This window comes from Chionomys nivalis, chromosome 5 (genome assembly GCF_950005125.1).
Source record: "Chionomys nivalis chromosome 5, mChiNiv1.1, whole genome shotgun sequence".
Lineage (NCBI taxonomy): Eukaryota > Metazoa > Chordata > Mammalia > Rodentia > Cricetidae > Chionomys > Chionomys nivalis.
Window position 1 is genome coordinate 11,091,121 of NC_080090.1, and position 18,031 is coordinate 11,109,151.

The window sequence follows — 18,031 nt, forward strand, 5'->3', positions numbered from 1 at the left end:
GAAGACCTATGACATCACCCTCAGGCCTCCCCATGAACACACATGCACACTTACACATATGTGTCCACATACACGCTTACACACATACACATGAGAGGAAACAAAAGAAATCTTGGAGTCATCCTTGGCTCCTCTCTTCCACATCTCATATCCATTTAGTCAGAATCTTTTGGTTCTAAATGCAGAGATGAGTCTTGGATCTGGCTCTTTCTATTCACGCTGACAGTGTCTTCTTGATAACTATTCTAGTCACCGTCACCTAGCCGTCTTCTAGATAACTATTCTCAGTGGCTCACCTGGTTTTCACCTTTGTCCCTGTGGTGGTTTGGATGAACAATAGGTTCATATATTTGCACGCTTGGTTCCCAGGTGGTGAACTGCTTGGAAGGCTTAGGAGGTGCGGCTTTGGTGGAGGAGGTGTGCCACTGGAGGTTCTCTAGACCCACTGTGATTCAGCTCCAGAGCCATGTCTGTCTGCTCTCCTCTATGATAAGTGGAATAACACTCAAACTATAATCAAGCCCCCAATTTAATGCTTTCTTTTTTAAGAGTTCCTTGGTCATGGTGTATAATAGTGATTAAGATGTCCCTCTAGCATGCATTTCCATCTAATACCCAGAGTGGTCTTTTTTGAAATCTAGATGATATCAATGTGTAGCTGAGACCATACGAAGTCGCACAGTGTCTGCCCTGCTTCTTCTACCTGACTCATCACCGATGCTTCTCCCTCTTCTGGACTGTTTGAGCTTCTTGCTGTTAACTGTACACGCCAGACATGTTCAAACCTCAGGCCTTTATACAGGCAGCTTCTTCTTACAGAGTCTCCCAGAAATCTGCATGATGAATTTCTTTTCTTCCTTCATGTCTTTCCTAAATTTAAAATTGTAGCTGCCCTGCAACCAATATGCATAACAGTAGATTTGGAATAATTCTCTAATTGTACTTATATTTGAGAATTATAAATATTAAAATTAAATTCTAAAAACCATATAAGTGAAAAATTATATACCACATTTTATAAATTATGATGCATATTTTTTCATATTAACACTCTAAAACTGAAAACCAATGAAATAAAACAGTGTTTATAGTTTGATTGACAGGCAGCCCAAGAAGTTCCACACAGATATCACTTAGCAGAGTTCTTACTTCTCATTAAATTACTAAGGTTCTCTTTACAATATGCACATATCCTTCAGTTTAAAACAACTAATTGAAAAAAAGAAACCACCCACAAAAATTAGGAATTTTGGTTTAATGATTACTTGGGAATTGCAGCAAAAGTTATTTTATCTGATTATTATAAAAATTAGTTCATTTTTAGATGCATATCATTTAGTAAATACTAAATAGACCTTTTTGAACCAAGATTATTGACATCCGCAAGTTATATAGTGTGTATTTTCATGTTCTGGTGTTTTCTTCTGTAATTTAAAAGTGAGCTTTCAGCCGGGCAGTGGTGGCACACGCCTTTAATCCCAGCACTCGGGAGGCAGAGGCAGGCGGATCTCTGTGAGTTCGAGACCAGCCTGGTCTACAGAGCTAGTTCCAGGACAGGCTCCAAAACCACAGAGAAACCCTGTCTCGAAAAACCAAAAAGAAAAAAAAAAAGAAAAAAGTGAGCTTTCAATTTTTATAACAACACTCAGTAAATGTTAGAGTAGAATTAGCATGGTAAATGTCAGCTATTTTAGTTGGGTGTGGTGCATGCCTTTACTTTAATCCCAGCACCTGAGAGGCAGAAGGCAGATAGATCTCTTGAGCTCTAGGCCAGCCTAGTCTACAGAGTGAGTTCCAGGACAGGCTCCAAAGGCACAGAGAAACCCTGTCTCAGAGAAAAAAAAAAAAACATGAGTGAAATATTATGTTACTGTAGTGTATAAGAGTTCTCTAGAGAGACAGAACTAATAGAACCAATAGAATACATAAAAATACATAAAGAAATTGGCTCAGTTTATTATGGATGCTAAATAGATCCAGAGTCTTATGGGCTGGAGGCTGGGGACCCAGAAAAGCCTGTGAGGTAGTTCCAACCCAAGTCCAAATCAGACTATAGGAGCCTGAAAGCCTCACACCATGGCACAGATGTGTGAGCAAGCCCCGGTGCCAGTATGGAGACATGAGAACCAGTTGTGTAGTCCTGATGTGAGTCTAAAGCTTGAGGAAAGTCAGAAATTAACCACACATAGTAAAGAACCAAAGTTAGAGCCAGCAGAGCTAATCTCTGCAGCACCGGTACGCATGTACCCCAGATAGCACATGTTTAGTGACTGGGTGTCAGCAGTGAGATGAGCTGTGTCCTCTACTTCACTCTCTCTGGGGTGTCCAGCTGTCCTAGTTAGGATTTCTATGCTATGAAACCAACTCTTACAATGAAAACATATAGCTGGGGTGGCTCTCTTACAATTTCAGACGTCCAATCCTTCATCATCATGGTGGGGAAGTTGATGGCAAGCAGGCAGACATGATGCTAGCTACACCTTGCAGGCAATAGGAAGTTGACTGAGACACTGGGTGGTATCCTGAGCATAGGAAGCCTCACAGCCCACCCCCACAGTGACACACTCCAGCAAAGCCACACCTCCTAATGCTGCCACTCCCTCTGAGTTTATGGGAGCCAAACACATCAGGTATTTTCCCTATGGGGGAGGGTTGAGAGTCTCACTGTGTGGCCCTGACTGGACTAGAACTTGCTTTGTAGACCTGGCTGGCCATAACCTCAGATAACCAACTGTCTCTGCCCCTTGAATGCTGGGATTAAAGGCATGCACCACCATGCTAGGCTGTTCCACTTTTAAATCTCTCTAAAAGTCTAACAAATAAGAAAGTGTTATTGCTACTCAATTTTTTTCTTTGTTCTTTGAAGCAGGGTCCCTGGCTAGACTAGAACTCGCTTGGTAGACCAGGCTAGCTTCTAACTCACAGAGACCCACCTGCCTTTGGCTCCCAAAATTAAATTAAAGGTGTACATCAGCATACCTGGCAGTATTCAGTATTTTTGTTGTTAGCACATATTAATTATGATACTAATGTTTCATTGTGACATTTACATGCACATGTTTATCTTTTTGTCATATCCCTTTCTGATACCCTCTCTTGTTCTCTCACTTCCACTGATCCTCCTTCCTCTTTCCAGCTTTTGCCTCTTCTGCTTTCATGTCTTTATTTTTATTTTTGTTTCGTTCTTTGTGTGTTTGAGTACCCTAATGAGTTACAGGACATAGGTAGGGTAAAGGTTCGCTTGTAGGAGCATGGCCACCTTACCAGTTGCTACAGTACTGAGGAGAATGTCTCTGCCTCCCTCTTGATGGTTCCCGGCTGCTCAGCCCCGAAATAATCACAGAGAAACTGTATTATTTAAATCACTGCTTGGCCCATTAGCTCTAGCTTATTATTGGCTAACTCTTACATTTTAATTTAATCCATCTCCATTAATCTGTGCATCACCATGAGGTTGTGACCTACCATCTAAAGTTCCAGAGTCTGTCTCCATCGGGGCTACATGGCTTCTCTCTCTCTCTCTCTCCTCGCTTCTTTCTCCCAGCATTCAGTTTAGTTTTACCCACCTGCCTAAGTTCTGCCTTGCTATAGGTCCAAAGCAGTTTCTTTATTCATTAATGGTAATCACAGCATACAGAGGGGACTCCCACATCAGCCTCCCCTTCAACCCTTGACTGTGTATAAATCTTTAAGGACAGGAGGACCTTATGAGCTTAATTTAGTATTATTGAAGAGATCATGCCTGAAATATAAAAAGCCTTAACGCATATATTTAGTTGATTATTGGTTGAGCATAGCTCTCATTGAAGATTATTGTTTAATCTGAGCCAGCATGAACACAGGGCCTATAATTTCAGCACTTGGGAGATAGAGGCAGAAGGACCAGGAATTCAAGACTAGTCTGAGCTACATAGTCAGTTCTAGGCCAGCCTTTGCTAACGAGTGAAAACTTCTCTATAAAAAACAAGCAAACAACAGTTATGAGATACTGTCTTCAAAACATGAAGATGTGTTTATGCATCTGAGTGTTTTGACTGCATGTGTGTGCCTGGAGCGTATGGAAGTCAGAAAAGGTGTTCTAGAGCTGGAGTTATGGATGATTGTGAGCCACCATGTGCTACCCAGGACTTTGGTCTAAATTTTTATTTTAACTTACCCTCAGCAATTGAGGAAAAACTAAGCTGTATATCAGAAAAGATAGCTGTCTATATATAGCACTCATCAAGTTTTTCACTGACGTATTATTGTCAGTTCAACTTAGCACTGCACACTATATTCTATGTTACAACACAGTTGGAGAAAGACACATACAATAGATAGACTGTAAACCAGTAAGTGTGATCATAGACTGTATAAAGGAGAAGAGGAACTGGAATTAGATGGCCAGGTCGTTATTCTCAAGGGAAGCAGAGTAATCTGGAAATGACAGTTTTCACAGACTTATAAATAATATCCAAGTGACTGTGAAAGAAACGGTTGGATAGATTATATCCAAAAGCAAGGGTCTGGGGAGGGAAGGGATGGGAATTTTTTGTCATTGTCTGCCTGAATAATTGCTTTAACTTTTGAAAACTAAGCTTATGTTACTTAGGCAAAACATTTTTTTTCGAGAAAGGGTTTCTCAATGTAACAGCCCTGGCTGTCCTGGAACTCGCTCTGTAGACCAGGCTGGCCTCGAACTCACAGAGATCCACCTACCTCTGCCTCCCAAGTACTGGGATTAAAGGCGTGCACCACCACTGCTGACAAAACATTTTTTAAAGTTCTGAATCTTATTCTTGTAGACAGTACTTAGGCTGTAGCCTTTCCATGTTCTTTTCCATGTGCAAATGCCAATTCCCTCATTCAAACTCAGCCACCGCTCTTCAAAGTGAAATGCTTGTACATTTGCTGGCTTGTTTTCCTCTTCCCTCTGCTAAATAATTAGCTTCATAAAGTGAGGAGGGGCTGTTTAATCTCCAGACTTCTCTCCAAGGTTAGTTTCTTCCATGTACTTTACATAACTGAACAAGGAGCAAATTGTATGATTTGTTGGCTCATGTTTTACATTCTTCATGGCTTAAAAATTCTTATGTACTAACTCGGATGTAGAGAGTGCCATCTGCTAAGCCAAGCATTGTGTTTTTAAAGTATAATTTCTAAGTGCTCTAAGAGAGGATTTCATGGGTTAGGGGGAAATACATTTTACTTAGAAATATTCTAGGTTACTGATAATAAGAATTTTTATTGCTTTAGAATGAGGCTCTTGTTTCTCATTTGGGTAGCTATTGGAGCTTATGTCCCGTAGGTCTGAGAGCTCCCAAGCACTCCTCCTGTTTGTCTCGGGAGAACTGGTACTCAGTGCATTTGATCCCTTGCCGTATTAGAGGATTACTCATTTTAATATTTTAATCCCATGGTAACCTAACAACCAGAGTAAAGAAGTAGACTGCTCTTGAGAGTGGGGATTTGGTCTGCCTTCTGGCTGTAGCTGTATTGTAGTCAAGAGAATGTCCAGGCAGCTCTGGGCAGATGGTGGGATAAAGTCTCAGACCTATACTGCCCTCCGTGCTGCTCCACATTTAAAGTGACAGAGAAAACCCAGGAGACACACTACTCTTTCAAGAATTCATTTGTTAAACCCAAATCTTGCTGTTTAATCCAGTCTTATATTTAATGTTGACTTTCTTCACATACAGATACAAAACCACTTAAGATCTTCTTTGACCTTATGGCTCCTGCTAAATCATCCTTAAGTTAATTAGACCTGGTTTAAATTAACAAAAATTAAATTGATCTTATATAGTATATACCACAGTGTTAGCTGGTGTGAGTCAACATTTTTTTAATCTCTTTTCCAAGGAATACTTATTTTGTGATAATCACTGGACGTGTGGCCATCTTAGAACAGAAGACATTTTGTAATTAATTTGTGCTGGGTCTTAAGGACAGTGGGTGGAGTTTAGATAGGACGAGTAGGAGTGGGCATGGTAGAGTTTAGATAGGAAGAGTAGGGTGGGCATGGTAGAGTTTAGATAGGAAGAGTAGGAAGAGTAGGGGTGGGCATGGTAGAGTTTAGATAGGAAGAGTAGGGGTGGGCATGGTAGTGTTTAGATAGGAAGAGTAGGGTGGGCACGGTAGAGATTAGATAGGAAGAGTAGGAAGAGTAGGGGTGGGCATGGTAGAGTTTAGATAGGAAGAGTAGGGGTGGGCACGGTAGAGTTTAGATAGGAAGAGTAGGGGTGGGCACGGTAGAGTTTAGATAGGAAGAGTAGGGGTGGCATGGTAGAGTTTAGATAGGAAGAGTAGGGGTGGCATGGTAGAGTTTAGATAGGAAGAGTAGGGGTGGCATGGTAGAGTTTAGATAGGAGAGGTGATGAAGAGTAGGGGGTGGGCATGCTGAGTAATAGTGACTGTGAGAGCAGCAGGAGTGTGAGATAGCGCACACGTAGCCCACATTAAATAACCCTTAACAGAACTCGAAGGGAAGTTGTAGGAAATGGAATTGGAAAGTTGAAATAAGATATTGGTGTACCCAGAGCTGCCTGGATATTCTCATGGCTAGAACACAGCAAGAGGGCAGACCAGATGCCAGCTCTCAAGAACAGTCTGCTTCTTTACTCTGGTTGTTAGGTTTCCATGATATTAAAATTACTAATTTCCCTTCTGTTGCTGTGATAAAGCATTTGAAGAGGTCATATTCCATTCTTGAGGGGAGTCAGGGCAGGACCCATGGCAGGAATCTGTCCCATGCAGCATTGCCTCCAACCAAGGGATAAACTCTTAGCCCAGGCAGCTGTTTGCTATCTGGCTAGCTCTCTGAGTCACGCTCTACTGGCTTTCTTAGACATTCCAGGTCTCGCTGCCTGAGGGATGCTGCTGCCCACCATGTGTATCCTTCTCCCCACAGCATCCATCATCAGTTGAGACAGTCCTTCACAGACATGCCTACAGGCTAGGCTGATCTAGGTAGTTCCTCAGTTGAGGCTTCCTCTTCCCAGGTGACTATGTTGTGTCAGGTCGACAATGAATACTAATAACACCTGTACCTAAAAGTCAGGCCAAATATATCTCTTAAGTAAAGCCAGGTTCAAACAGAATTATCTTCAAATAATGGTGGAGTTGGCTCACAAAACTCACATCCAAATAGAGCAATTTTGCAATGTGGTTGACCACACAGCTCAGGTTTCCTGTATCAGTCCTGCTCTTATTCACATATTGGTCTCATCCTTACCAGCTGGCCCAGAAATCCAAGCTCTTGTACTTCTGTGACAGAGCAGGTTGCCAAGACGCTCTTTGGCCATACGATGACTCCCATTTGTAGGCAGAGGCTGTGTTTCATTTCCTGGCCACTGACCCAAATAATCACACAGAAACTATATTAATTACAACACTGTCTGGCCTATCAGCTCAGGCTTCTTATTAACTAACTCTTACATCTTAAATTAACAGATTTCTATTATTCTGTGTATCAGCATGAGGCTGTGGCTTACTGGTGAGGGTCCAACATCTGTCTCCTTCAGCAACTACATGGCATCTCTTTGACTCCACCTACTCTCTCTATATATATTTTTATTCAGATTCTCCACCTGGCTTTATTCTGCCCTGCCATAGGCCAAAGCAACTTCTTTATTAACCAATAAAAGCAACACATATACAGAAGGACATCCCACATCATCTCCCCTTTTCTGTCTAAGTAAAAAAGATGATTTTTAACTTTAACATAGTAAAATTACATATAACAAAACATATCAAGCGAGAATTACATTTACACTATTTAATCTATTTGTATTTGGAAAGTTTTATATCTAATTTATCCTTTATCATAACTAAGGAAAACCATAATTATAACTATCTGTCTTTAACCCTTTAAAGATTCCAGAAGGATATAACATTACCTAAATAAACAGGAAGTTCATTGTAAGCAACTTTTAAAATTCTAGAATTGACAGAGACATCTTGCTGCCTGGACAGTCATTCGAAGTTTTTTTGTAACATTGGGGCATCCATCTTCAGCCTAAAGGCTCATAGTATCTGGAAGGCTTTTCCGTGAAGCAAGGAATGTAAAGATCTTTTGCTTTATAATGGCAAAGTTCATCAGTTGCTTTCTTTTGTGTCCTGCAGAATGTCTGGCGGGTTTGTTTTTGTCTTTTGTGACGCACGAACCCTAAAGGATTGTCACACCTTCTTTAGGCAAGTCTGTGGGTCCTGCATGTCTAGTTTATACAGCATACCATCAAGCAGTCCAGGCAAGAGCAGTTTTTTGCTCAAATGGCTAACAAAGTCCATAAGGAGCCTCTTCGATGCCTATCATCATCTTGAAGTAGATTGGTGCTGCCAGGAGATATGTCTTATTGTCATGAAAAGCCTGAGTTTTTAAAAAATTTTAAAGGTCTTTGAAGTGTTGTAGATTATCTATCTAGGGGAAATATATTTCTTTATCTCTAGAAACCTTAACTAACATGACTACAAGTTTGACTATAATAGGTAACTATCTAAATCTTTAATTTTTAACTTTACATTTTAAAATGAACTATATGAACATAATACCTTAAATAAGAGCAGAAATACATATCCACAGTTTAACAAATTGAACTTAAATTTGTATCACTAGACCAAGGTCCCCCATCACCCCTTACCCATACCTGAAGGAACAGTGTGAAGGCAGGCATCTGCTGACTATGTTTGTTCAGAACTGACCTCTGTGAACCACTCTGCCATTATAAAAAGGGAAGCTTACAACTAAATCTTGGACTTTAAGTATACTTTTATCTGATGTATGCTCTATTCTCCTGACTTTTACTTTTGCGGTAGTAAAATGGCATCACATTGATTGTAATGTGGACACCAGAATTATATAATATTACTCAGTTATGATTGTCATTATTCTGAATATTTTTGTTAAGATAAATGCTAAAATGAAAGCACAAGATTGCTAAATACTAAGAGGACTCATGGATGGATCCCAAGAACGAATGTGGCTAGTTGGGAAGCACTGCTGACCATGTCCACGCTAAGTGCTAGTCTGCTGGTTATGGTTATAAAGAGTTTTACCCTGCACTATTCTGTTGTCTTACCCAGGCTGCCTCAGTTTCTGGAGTGCTGGGATTATAGGCAAGAGCCTCCCTGCTTAGATAACTAAGAGTCTTCTGGGCTGCTTGTTTTTTTTATTTAAAAATCTCTTTGAAAAAAAAAAAAATCTCTTTGGTCAGTCAGTCAGGCTTTTAATTCCAGCACTTGGGAGGCAGAGGCAGGTGGATCTCTGTGAGTTCAAGGCCAGCCTGGTCTACAAAACTAGTTCTGAAACGGCCAGGGCTATACAGAGAAGTCTGAACAAACATACAAAGAAACAAAAATCCCTTTGTTCAGGGCTGAGGATATGGCGGAGCAGTAGAGGGATGACCTAGCATATTCAAGGCCTTGGCTTTCATCCTCAGTATTAAAAAACGAGGAGGCTGGAGAGTTGTTCATCAGTTAAGAACACTTGTTCTTGCAGAGGACCCAGGTTTGATACCCAGCACTCACATGGTAGCTTATACCTGTCATAATTCCAGTTCTAGGGGACCCAGTGCCCTCTTTTGACCTCTCTAGGGACCAGGCATTCACATGGTACACAGACCTGTGAACACTCATACACATAAAGCAAACAAACAAACAAATAAATAAATTTTTTAAAAAATTTCCCTGTTCAGAAAGCCAGTATTCTGCTATGCTTAGTGAAAATTGATCAATTTGGGCAGATTTTTTCTGGTTCTCACTTTCTCATAAAGCAGCATTGCTAAGGTACTTTCTTTGGTTAGTGTTTAAATCTTTGTGTGTGCGTGAGTGCATTTGTGCCTGTGTGTGTTTGTGATTCATTAATAAAGGTAAGTTTAGGGTTCTTGAGTAGTTTTCAGTTCTGAATTAAAGTAGTTCTTTTTATTTTTCTAAATCTTAATAGGATTTTCCCAATTAAAGATGTGCCCTTGGAGACGGATGACCTCGCCAGTTGGCTCTATCAGCGGTTTATTGAGAAGGAGGGCCTCTTGTCACATTTCTACAGAACAGGTGCACATTTCTGAAGTTACCAGAGATGCTAGACATGTGCTTTAGAGGAGATAAACATTTCTCAGTTACTTCTTTTTATCTTTAAAATATTTAATTTTATTATTTTAATTATGTGTGTGTGTGTGTGTGTGTGTGCGCGCGCGCGCGCGCGCGCGCGCATGCACATAAGGTCAGGTGCCAGAGGAAGCCAGAGGCTTCAGAACCCCTGGAGCTGGAGCTAGAGCTACAGATAGGTGAGCCACGTGATGTGGGTGCTGGGAATAGAACTTAGGTCCTCTGAGGAGCAACAGATGCTCTTATCCTCTGAGCTGTCTCTCCAGCCCCCTTTCAGTTGTTTAGGTTAGACATAAAAGTCATTCTGTATGTAAGAATTTCAGCTTAGAATCTATGGAAAGAAAGCTTTGTGTTGATGTATGTAGTTTCTTCCTATATCGGCCCATGTAGAGTGATGAGCCTGCCACACAGCCATGTGACTCAAACACTGAGGAGCACAGACAGCTGCAGGACATGTGCTGACCTTGTGCTTGAGGTCACTGGAATCTATTTTTGCATGCTTTTCCTTCCCTTTGAAGGAGACTTTTATTCTGTTGTGTGGTTTTAGTTCACAGTCAGTCAGTCAGAGCAGAAAGTGGCTCAGCAGATGGTCCTCTCACAGGAAGCAGAAGCGTTAGGGGTACAGCTTTTCTTACAAGAAAGGGTGTAGTTTATTGTTTTCAAGGGAACAAAGTCAGTTATTTGCCCTTGGGAGGGAAAAGAATCTATTCTTATCTCTTCTATATTCTCAATACTCTATAGATTCTATAAGAACTACAGTGAATCTGGTCCTGTAGCACTGGCCTGGGGGATTGAGGCAGGAGTAGCCTGAGTTCAAAGCCTTCTTTGGTAACTTCCTGAGACCCTGTCTCTGAATAAAAACTAAAACTCGGACTGGAAGTGTGACTCAGTGATAGGGTACTTGCCCAGTACGTGTGCGGATCTAGATTGAGTCCCCAGCACCAAAACACACAACAAAAAGTATAAGGAAAAGACAGGAAAGAAGGAAGAAGAAAGGAAGTTGGAAAGAAGAAAATTAGTGTTGGTTAGCATAGTAGCCAGCATGCTTTCACAGCTGCTGTGTTGTAGGCTGATTCTCTAGTGCCCAAAAACAAGAGATGGTGTACAGTGCAGGGCAGGGTTAATTCAAGGCTGAGCAGGTAATTCAGGTGACCAGCGAAGAGGCCTTACCTTCCCACCCTTAGTCTCTTGCCTCCTGATATTGCCTAAGTTGTAGGAACAATGATGAGCCTCTTTAAAAAAGCCACTTGCAACCCAGCCCTTGAGACTGGAACATGCCTTTGTGAATTGCTTGTGAGCAGCAAATCCCTTTATGAGCCGGCTTGCCCTGAGGATTAGCAGCAAGGACGAAGACTGGGGAGCAAGAGTGGCAGAGGATCTCGGTGACTATATCAAAGCCATCCAGCTTTCCTTTCCAGAAAGACAAATTAGATACGTTTTCTTTGTATTTTCTTTCTAATATTATTACAAAAACATATTTTGTAAACCTTACTGTATTTTGAGAATATAAGTGTTACATAACTACTTTTGTGGCAAAAAGAAAAGAGTGCTGTTTCAGAAACTATTAGATATCAATTTTAAAGATCCTGTGTCTGACCACTGAAGAAATGTAGCTGTTCAATAAGGAGCAGGGCAACCTGAGTGCCAGTTCTCACAGACTGGACTGCAGGGGAGGTGGACAGTAGGCAAGCCTACAGAAGGAAAGCAGGCAGACACTGGAGAGTGGACGGCAGGGAGCCAAGGCCGGAGGATGCTGCTGACTGCATCATTCACCCAGTGAGTGGAAGAGTGCTGGGCGAAGCCTAGGTTGCCGGACAGGCTAGGTAGCTTAAAATTGTGTCTCAGAGGAAAACTCTCTGCAAAGTAAGCCTAAGTGTGGGTGAATACTCAGCTTTCATTCAGGAGATCTGTACTGCCGGGAATCACGTGACATTCTGTCTTGTCTTCTAGGAGCCTTTCCTCCTCCCCAGGGCCAGAAGGAAGCTGTTTCCAGGGAGATGACCCTCAGCAACACGTGGATATTCCTCATTCAGTGCTTCGCATTTTTGTCAGGCTATCTGTGGTACCACATCATTCATTATTTTTACCATTGCCTATTTTAGGAAATGATTTGGACTTGCCACATAGGAGGAGTTCAGACTTCATACATGTGCTTTATTTTACATGTGCAAATCTAAATATACAAATCAAAATATATAAAAAGCAAAGGAAATTCAAATGGATGGATTAATGTTTATCCCCCTTTGGGATATTTTAAAACTCTACTACAATGAGGATCAGTAATACAATGAAGTGCTAATGTATTTTAAGAACTTTTCATGTTTTAAGGAGATACACTCTACCATATGTTTATGCAAGCATCACATTGGGAGAAGAAGAAATCATAAAATCATCCTAGAAGACTTCGAAAGAAACTGTTGCCACCAGATGCCCTTGGTCATGCCCCTGTTCAGAAGCTGTGCTCCTCTCTCTTAGGGCAGAGCTTCACAGTGTTAATGTGTCCACCCGTCATGCTGAGGACTAGTCGCCTTCTCTAACAAGCTGCAGTCCTCAATCCTGGCTGAGGAGCAATGTCCACTGTCCACGGAAGGCTAGCTCACGCAGCACCATGCTGACATGTGTTAGTGTTCTCCCTGTCAGGGAAGGGGAGCACCACTTTCTCTTCGGTATAGAAGGCACATCATCGAGTGATAATTGTAGTTTACAAAATGCACTTTTATCAGATACAAAGGATAGTAACGTAGCCAGAAACAAAAGGAAGCCTCGTCGTGAGCAGGCTCTCAGGAGGCTCTCCTGTCTGCGTGCTTGCCCATGATGCACCTCCCCGACCCCATTCCCCTCCCCCAACTTTAACATAGTAGCACCAAATGTATTTGAGGGCAGTTAAAGCAAATTAATGCAAACATTTAAATGACCAGTTTAAGGGAAGTAGACGAGCATATTAGGAAATAAAACATAGAACCAGACATTGGCTTGCAGTATTGACAGGGCCTCCGGGTGCCCCCCGAATCTGTGCAGACATCAGTGTGTTCTGTCATGTCAAGCGGCTGCTCTTCTCAGGGTAGCAGGACCAGGAGACAGCAGCTCAGGACACTTCCCAGTCTCTTCCAGTTGTTTTTGAAGAGGGCAGAGTCAAACAAGTTTCTGTCATTGTGTTACTGTGATTTACCTCACAGGAGAACCAGACTTTGCAAAAATTACAGACACTGCATCGGTATTGAGACAGAGGGTTTGGTTTAGGATAATAAAATTTTTAAACCTGAATTAGGCAGCTGGAGTTTCCCGTGGCAAGAACACTGTAGATTCCCCTATTGTGGCTAACAGCACAAATAACAGTTCTGAGAAATAGGCTGTAAAACAAAAGTAAAGACTAATGTTTTCTGTTTTTCAAATAAACCAAAAAATAAAAAATAAAACGAGGAAAAGATGCAAATTTCCCCACTTGTACGGGAAAGGCTGAACAACACCAAATAAAAGCCCATAGCACTTCATCTTCAGCAAACCCAGAGCACATGTGGAAGGGAATGACATGTTAGCTGGCGTACCTCACCAGCACCACACCACTGCTGTTACACTGCAGGAGACCTCTGCTGTTTGCTCTGGTTTACAGTGACAGTGAATAGATAGAGGGAAGCTGCTCAGTGCTTCTATTTGAGGCCCAGGAAAGGCTGGGTGAATCGAATGGAGGCATCAGCTGGCCATTTGGGGGAGAAGTTGTTCACTAGCTAGCAGCCTATTTCCTCAGTGCAAAGTAAGCCACAGACTGCAGTGGCCAGCTCCTAAATGAGTCTGTATATCCATTCATATGTGCAGACAGAATTGTGGCTCTGACCCCCTGCTACCACTACTGTGCTCCAAAGGACATGATCTTTGAATATACTGTACATGGTAAACTCGCTCCCCTAAGAGGCATCACTTTCAGATGCAGTTTGATTTTCACAGTCTCTAGAGTGACAAATAATGATAGATTTGTGTAACTTTTGATAATACACATGAGCTACAAATAGATATGTATTTGATCTGTCCTACACATCTTCAGTTCATTCAACGTGTCTTCTGTTTGCAAAGCCTGTTTGAGAGTATTGATAGTAGTTCTTTATCAGGAACTGGAATCTACCTGCTTGAGCTAATTAGGAAATGTGAAGAACAGGTATTCTTCCTAACAGTCTGGGGAAACTGCAATATGCCACTGTAGAGAACAGAATAAATTTCCCATTTGTACTGTGTGTGAAGAAAAAAGTTAATGTCTCAAGATAGGGGGGAAAGTGAGTAAAGCCACACCAGTTTGTAAAGGCATCCTTTAGGGTTGCGGCTCTTTGTCCTCAGCTGCAGACAGGCTGGGCAACTCGCTGCTAGAGTCCTTGGACCACAGACAAAACCAAGCAACAGCCCACCTCGCCCTGTTTCAGAAATACATGTGTGACTGAGCAGCCCATAAGCAGTGGAAGCAAAAAAAAAAGCCAGAATGGGATGAAGCTTGAATAGATGAACTAGTCAGATGAGAATTTAGTAAAGAGTGAAGCGCTAGCTGTGGATTCAGATCTGTCATTTATTAGTGTTTGGTATAACAGCTCTTAAATTCCTGTAGCAAAGAACTTGGGATTGCTGAATAAGTAGTCAATTACAGGGTAGTTAATTCAGTATTAAGTCATAGGAAGCCAAAAAATAATTTTTTGTAGGAATTTCAGACAACCAGTAGGAAGAGAAAGCACCAACGCCAGCATAACCCATGGGCTGGACAGGCATCTCTGAACAAGACAGAGTTGGTGCAGCTGAAATTGTCCCACCCATTGCGGCCTCTGATGTGGTTGTCTGGATCAGTGTTGGAAATGCCACTTCATTCATGGCCATGTGTGTGTGTGGCTCCCTTCTTATTAATTTGTCTTAGTGATGTGTTTTGACATTCAGTAAACACTGAGGACTCTTACCACCTTGGTTCCGGTTGTGGTCACAGAAAGTAGTCTTTGATCACAGGAGCCTTCTGTGTCCCGTTCTTGTTTGTTTGCATTACTGAACAGGAGGAGTTAACTAATGTTTTGTGGTTTTTATCCTTTTCTTTGAAGTCACTGCACAACAGTGAACAGAGAATTTTCCTCCAGAGTTACCATTATAGAAAGTGTATTCAGCTCTGTCCCACAAAGGGTGGAAGATAATGGTGTCTTCTATGGGATTTTTGCCCTGCGAGTGCTGTGAGCCTTCCAGCTGCAGGCAGGAGAGTCAAAGGAGCTCTGAGTTACAGGCGTGCTAGTTCATGTAATGATGGGTAGACACTGTTTGGGACCAAAACCACCTAAGTTGGAAATTTCTGGATCACAAAGGAGCCTGGCATACTCTGAAGCAGTCAGTGGTTGGTGCTGTGTGGCGGTCATTTCGTACCAGCCCCAAGTAATTACCAAGTGGGCTCTGAGAAGAAGCTGCAGGTTCCCAACTGTTGGGGAAGAATGGCATAGTCACATAAGGTGCAGTCTTGGGCTATCTGCAGAAATGCCATCTGAGGAATTTTTACATTTAATATTTTTTTAAAACAGTCTAAAGAGCAAAAAAAATGTATGTATATTATAGTTGCAAAGTATGCAGATGCTTTGAATGACTTTATTTTTATTGTGTAAAACTGTTGAACATGACTGTGGTGCACAAATTCTTTACATGTAAGGAGTCTATGCATTTTACAGTAACATCTTTTGATTGGGTAATGAGACAGTTATATATTCAACTGCCATTGTTTTTATTAAGTGCTTTCACTTTCTTTGCAATTATTACAAAGTTGTATTTATTTTCTACAGATGCATTTTTGTTTTCATAATACTGTAATGTTTACTTCAGCTTGTTCAACTTTCTTCGTGATCCGCATGTCACAGTGTGTTTTAAGAATGTCTGTAAAGGCTGTGGCAACTGCAGTTTACTTCTGTAAAGGGCTGGTCACATGTGGATCTGGTTTCTGAATGCATTAGGGATGATTTTACCAGATTACCTTTTCAGAAACTTAGATATTGTGAATACCAAAAGAAGCATTTTCTCAGCAAAAATTAATAGCTGGTTCTATTTTTTTTTAATATAGAGAAAATAAAGTTGATTCTTTTTTTTTCCAAAACAATGCTTTTAATTCTTAATAGTGGGGATGGGTATCTGTGCTGTCCTGGAGCTTCACAGTGTGAACCGCTGGCACTCGTGCCTGGAGCTCAGCATTCAGTGGCTGGTGAGAAAACCATCTGCTTCCTTCCAGGACTTAAAAGATTTGTCACTCCTCAAGTCTTCTCATTTGTTGCGTGATGGTAAATGTTTAGCAGTCCTCTCTCTTGGAGAAAATTATGTATGTAAGTGCACATACATATGTAATAAATTTTGTTTATAACAGATATTTAATGCAATTAGCAAATAATAAAATATAATTGGTTTTTACATTATAATTGTCATTGTTGAACCCTCAGAGCCAACCTATGACTGAATATCAACCATGATTTGATTGATAGCATTATGTCCTGGTATCCTAACCATCTCCACATAGACTGTTAATCAATCTAGTGTTTGACTTATTACTAGACTCTTACCCTTGTACAGAGCCTCCTTTTAGCTTCAGCATTAATTAGTTTAGATAATTCATTTTTAATTATATTAAAACCCTAAAATTAAATGATAAGAAGTCAGGCAATGGTGCACACCTTTAATGCCGGCACTCAGAAAGCAGAGCAGGCAGCTCTGAGTTTGAGGCCAGCCTGGTCTACAGCTTGAGTTAGTTCCAGGACAGCCAGGGATACACAGAGAAACCTTGTCTCAAAAAACCAAAACCAGTAAACAGTTGATCACCTCTTGGAGGCAAGTCAGAAAGTCAGAGCTACCTTCACCACACTGCTGTCGTCTTTCTGTGTTTTGATTTGACTTCATTATTAGCATTGGATACAATTCTCAGAATTGATTTACTCATTGCTCCTTGCAGGTTTTGAAGTGTGGGAAAAGCACGGATATGGCCGTGGGGAGTCTGATGGCAGATAGCCTTTCAGGGCACACGGTGGCCAGCACGCTTTGCCTCTCGGAGCTGAGTAAATGCAGGACAAAACATTGATGGTTTAATTACTTGTTTGTAAAATATGTTTGAACCCGTTGAGAGCTTTTAATGTATTAAAATATCTCGCACAATCCTACCAAATAAGTTAAGTAGTTAGCGTTCAGTCTACCTCTTCTTTTCCTGGCTGGATTTAGGCTTCTGGTTGGGGGAGGCTGCGGTTTTATTTCCCCTCTGAAGTACTTTATGTGGAGAACAGCAGATTCGGGGCTCTCTGAGATCTGTTGCTGACCAGCCCTACACCCCACAAGGTGGGGGAAAGCCATTGTTTTTAATTCCCACTTAATATGAAAATGTTTGTTTTAGAAAAATGTTTCTTGCTGGTGAAAAATGTATTTTTAAAAGGAAAAACCAAATCCTCTTTTGGTCCGAGGAGTCAGCTGTATGAGCAGGTGTGACCGTGTCATAACATGCTGATGTCATAGAAATCAATAAATTTTTACCTCTCAGGAGTCGGTGACCTTGTTCTTCACTCTTAAAGGCTGGAGAAACAGACTAGAGAGGCTCACAGTTGAGGATGCACAGAGACAAACACACAGATGCAGCATGGGGTGGGGGCTGGCTGACCACCAGAGAAAGTGGGCCTCCTTCACAGTCAGGAAAACACTCTGCAGTGGGTATGAAAGCCTGCGCACAAGGGAGAAAACGAAGCACTTCTTTTCTGTTGGTAACCAAGGAGCACCATGGTGCCCACACCCTGGAGGCACCCTGGGGATGGAGACAGGCGCTTGTTTGGCTGCAGCAGGAAAATTAACCGCATGTGTGACTGTGTGCCGTCTTCATGCTTGGTGGCCCCTGAGGCCACAGGAGGCATCTGGTCCCCTGGGACTGGAGTTACAGACAATTGTAAGTTGTTCTCTGGAAGAGAAGCAAGAACTCTTAACTACTGAG

General features: G+C 41.6%; 1 protein-coding gene across 4 annotated transcripts in view; it reads left to right on the forward strand.

The window, feature by feature from the left end:
• The window catches only part of Lpgat1 (lysophosphatidylglycerol acyltransferase 1), a 64,260-nt gene extending 46,663 nt beyond the window's left edge, over positions 1-17,597 (forward strand). For all 4 annotated transcript variants that reach the window (XM_057769696.1, XM_057769692.1, XM_057769695.1 and 1 more), the window contains 2 exons: positions 9,920-10,026; positions 12,031-17,597. In XM_057769696.1, the coding sequence (XP_057625679.1) occupies positions 9,920-10,026; positions 12,031-12,182 (259 nt within the window). In that variant the 3' untranslated portion in view covers positions 12,183-17,597. The remainder of the gene's footprint in view (positions 1-9,919; positions 10,027-12,030) is intronic.
• The last annotated feature ends 434 nt before the right edge of the window (positions 17,598-18,031 follow it).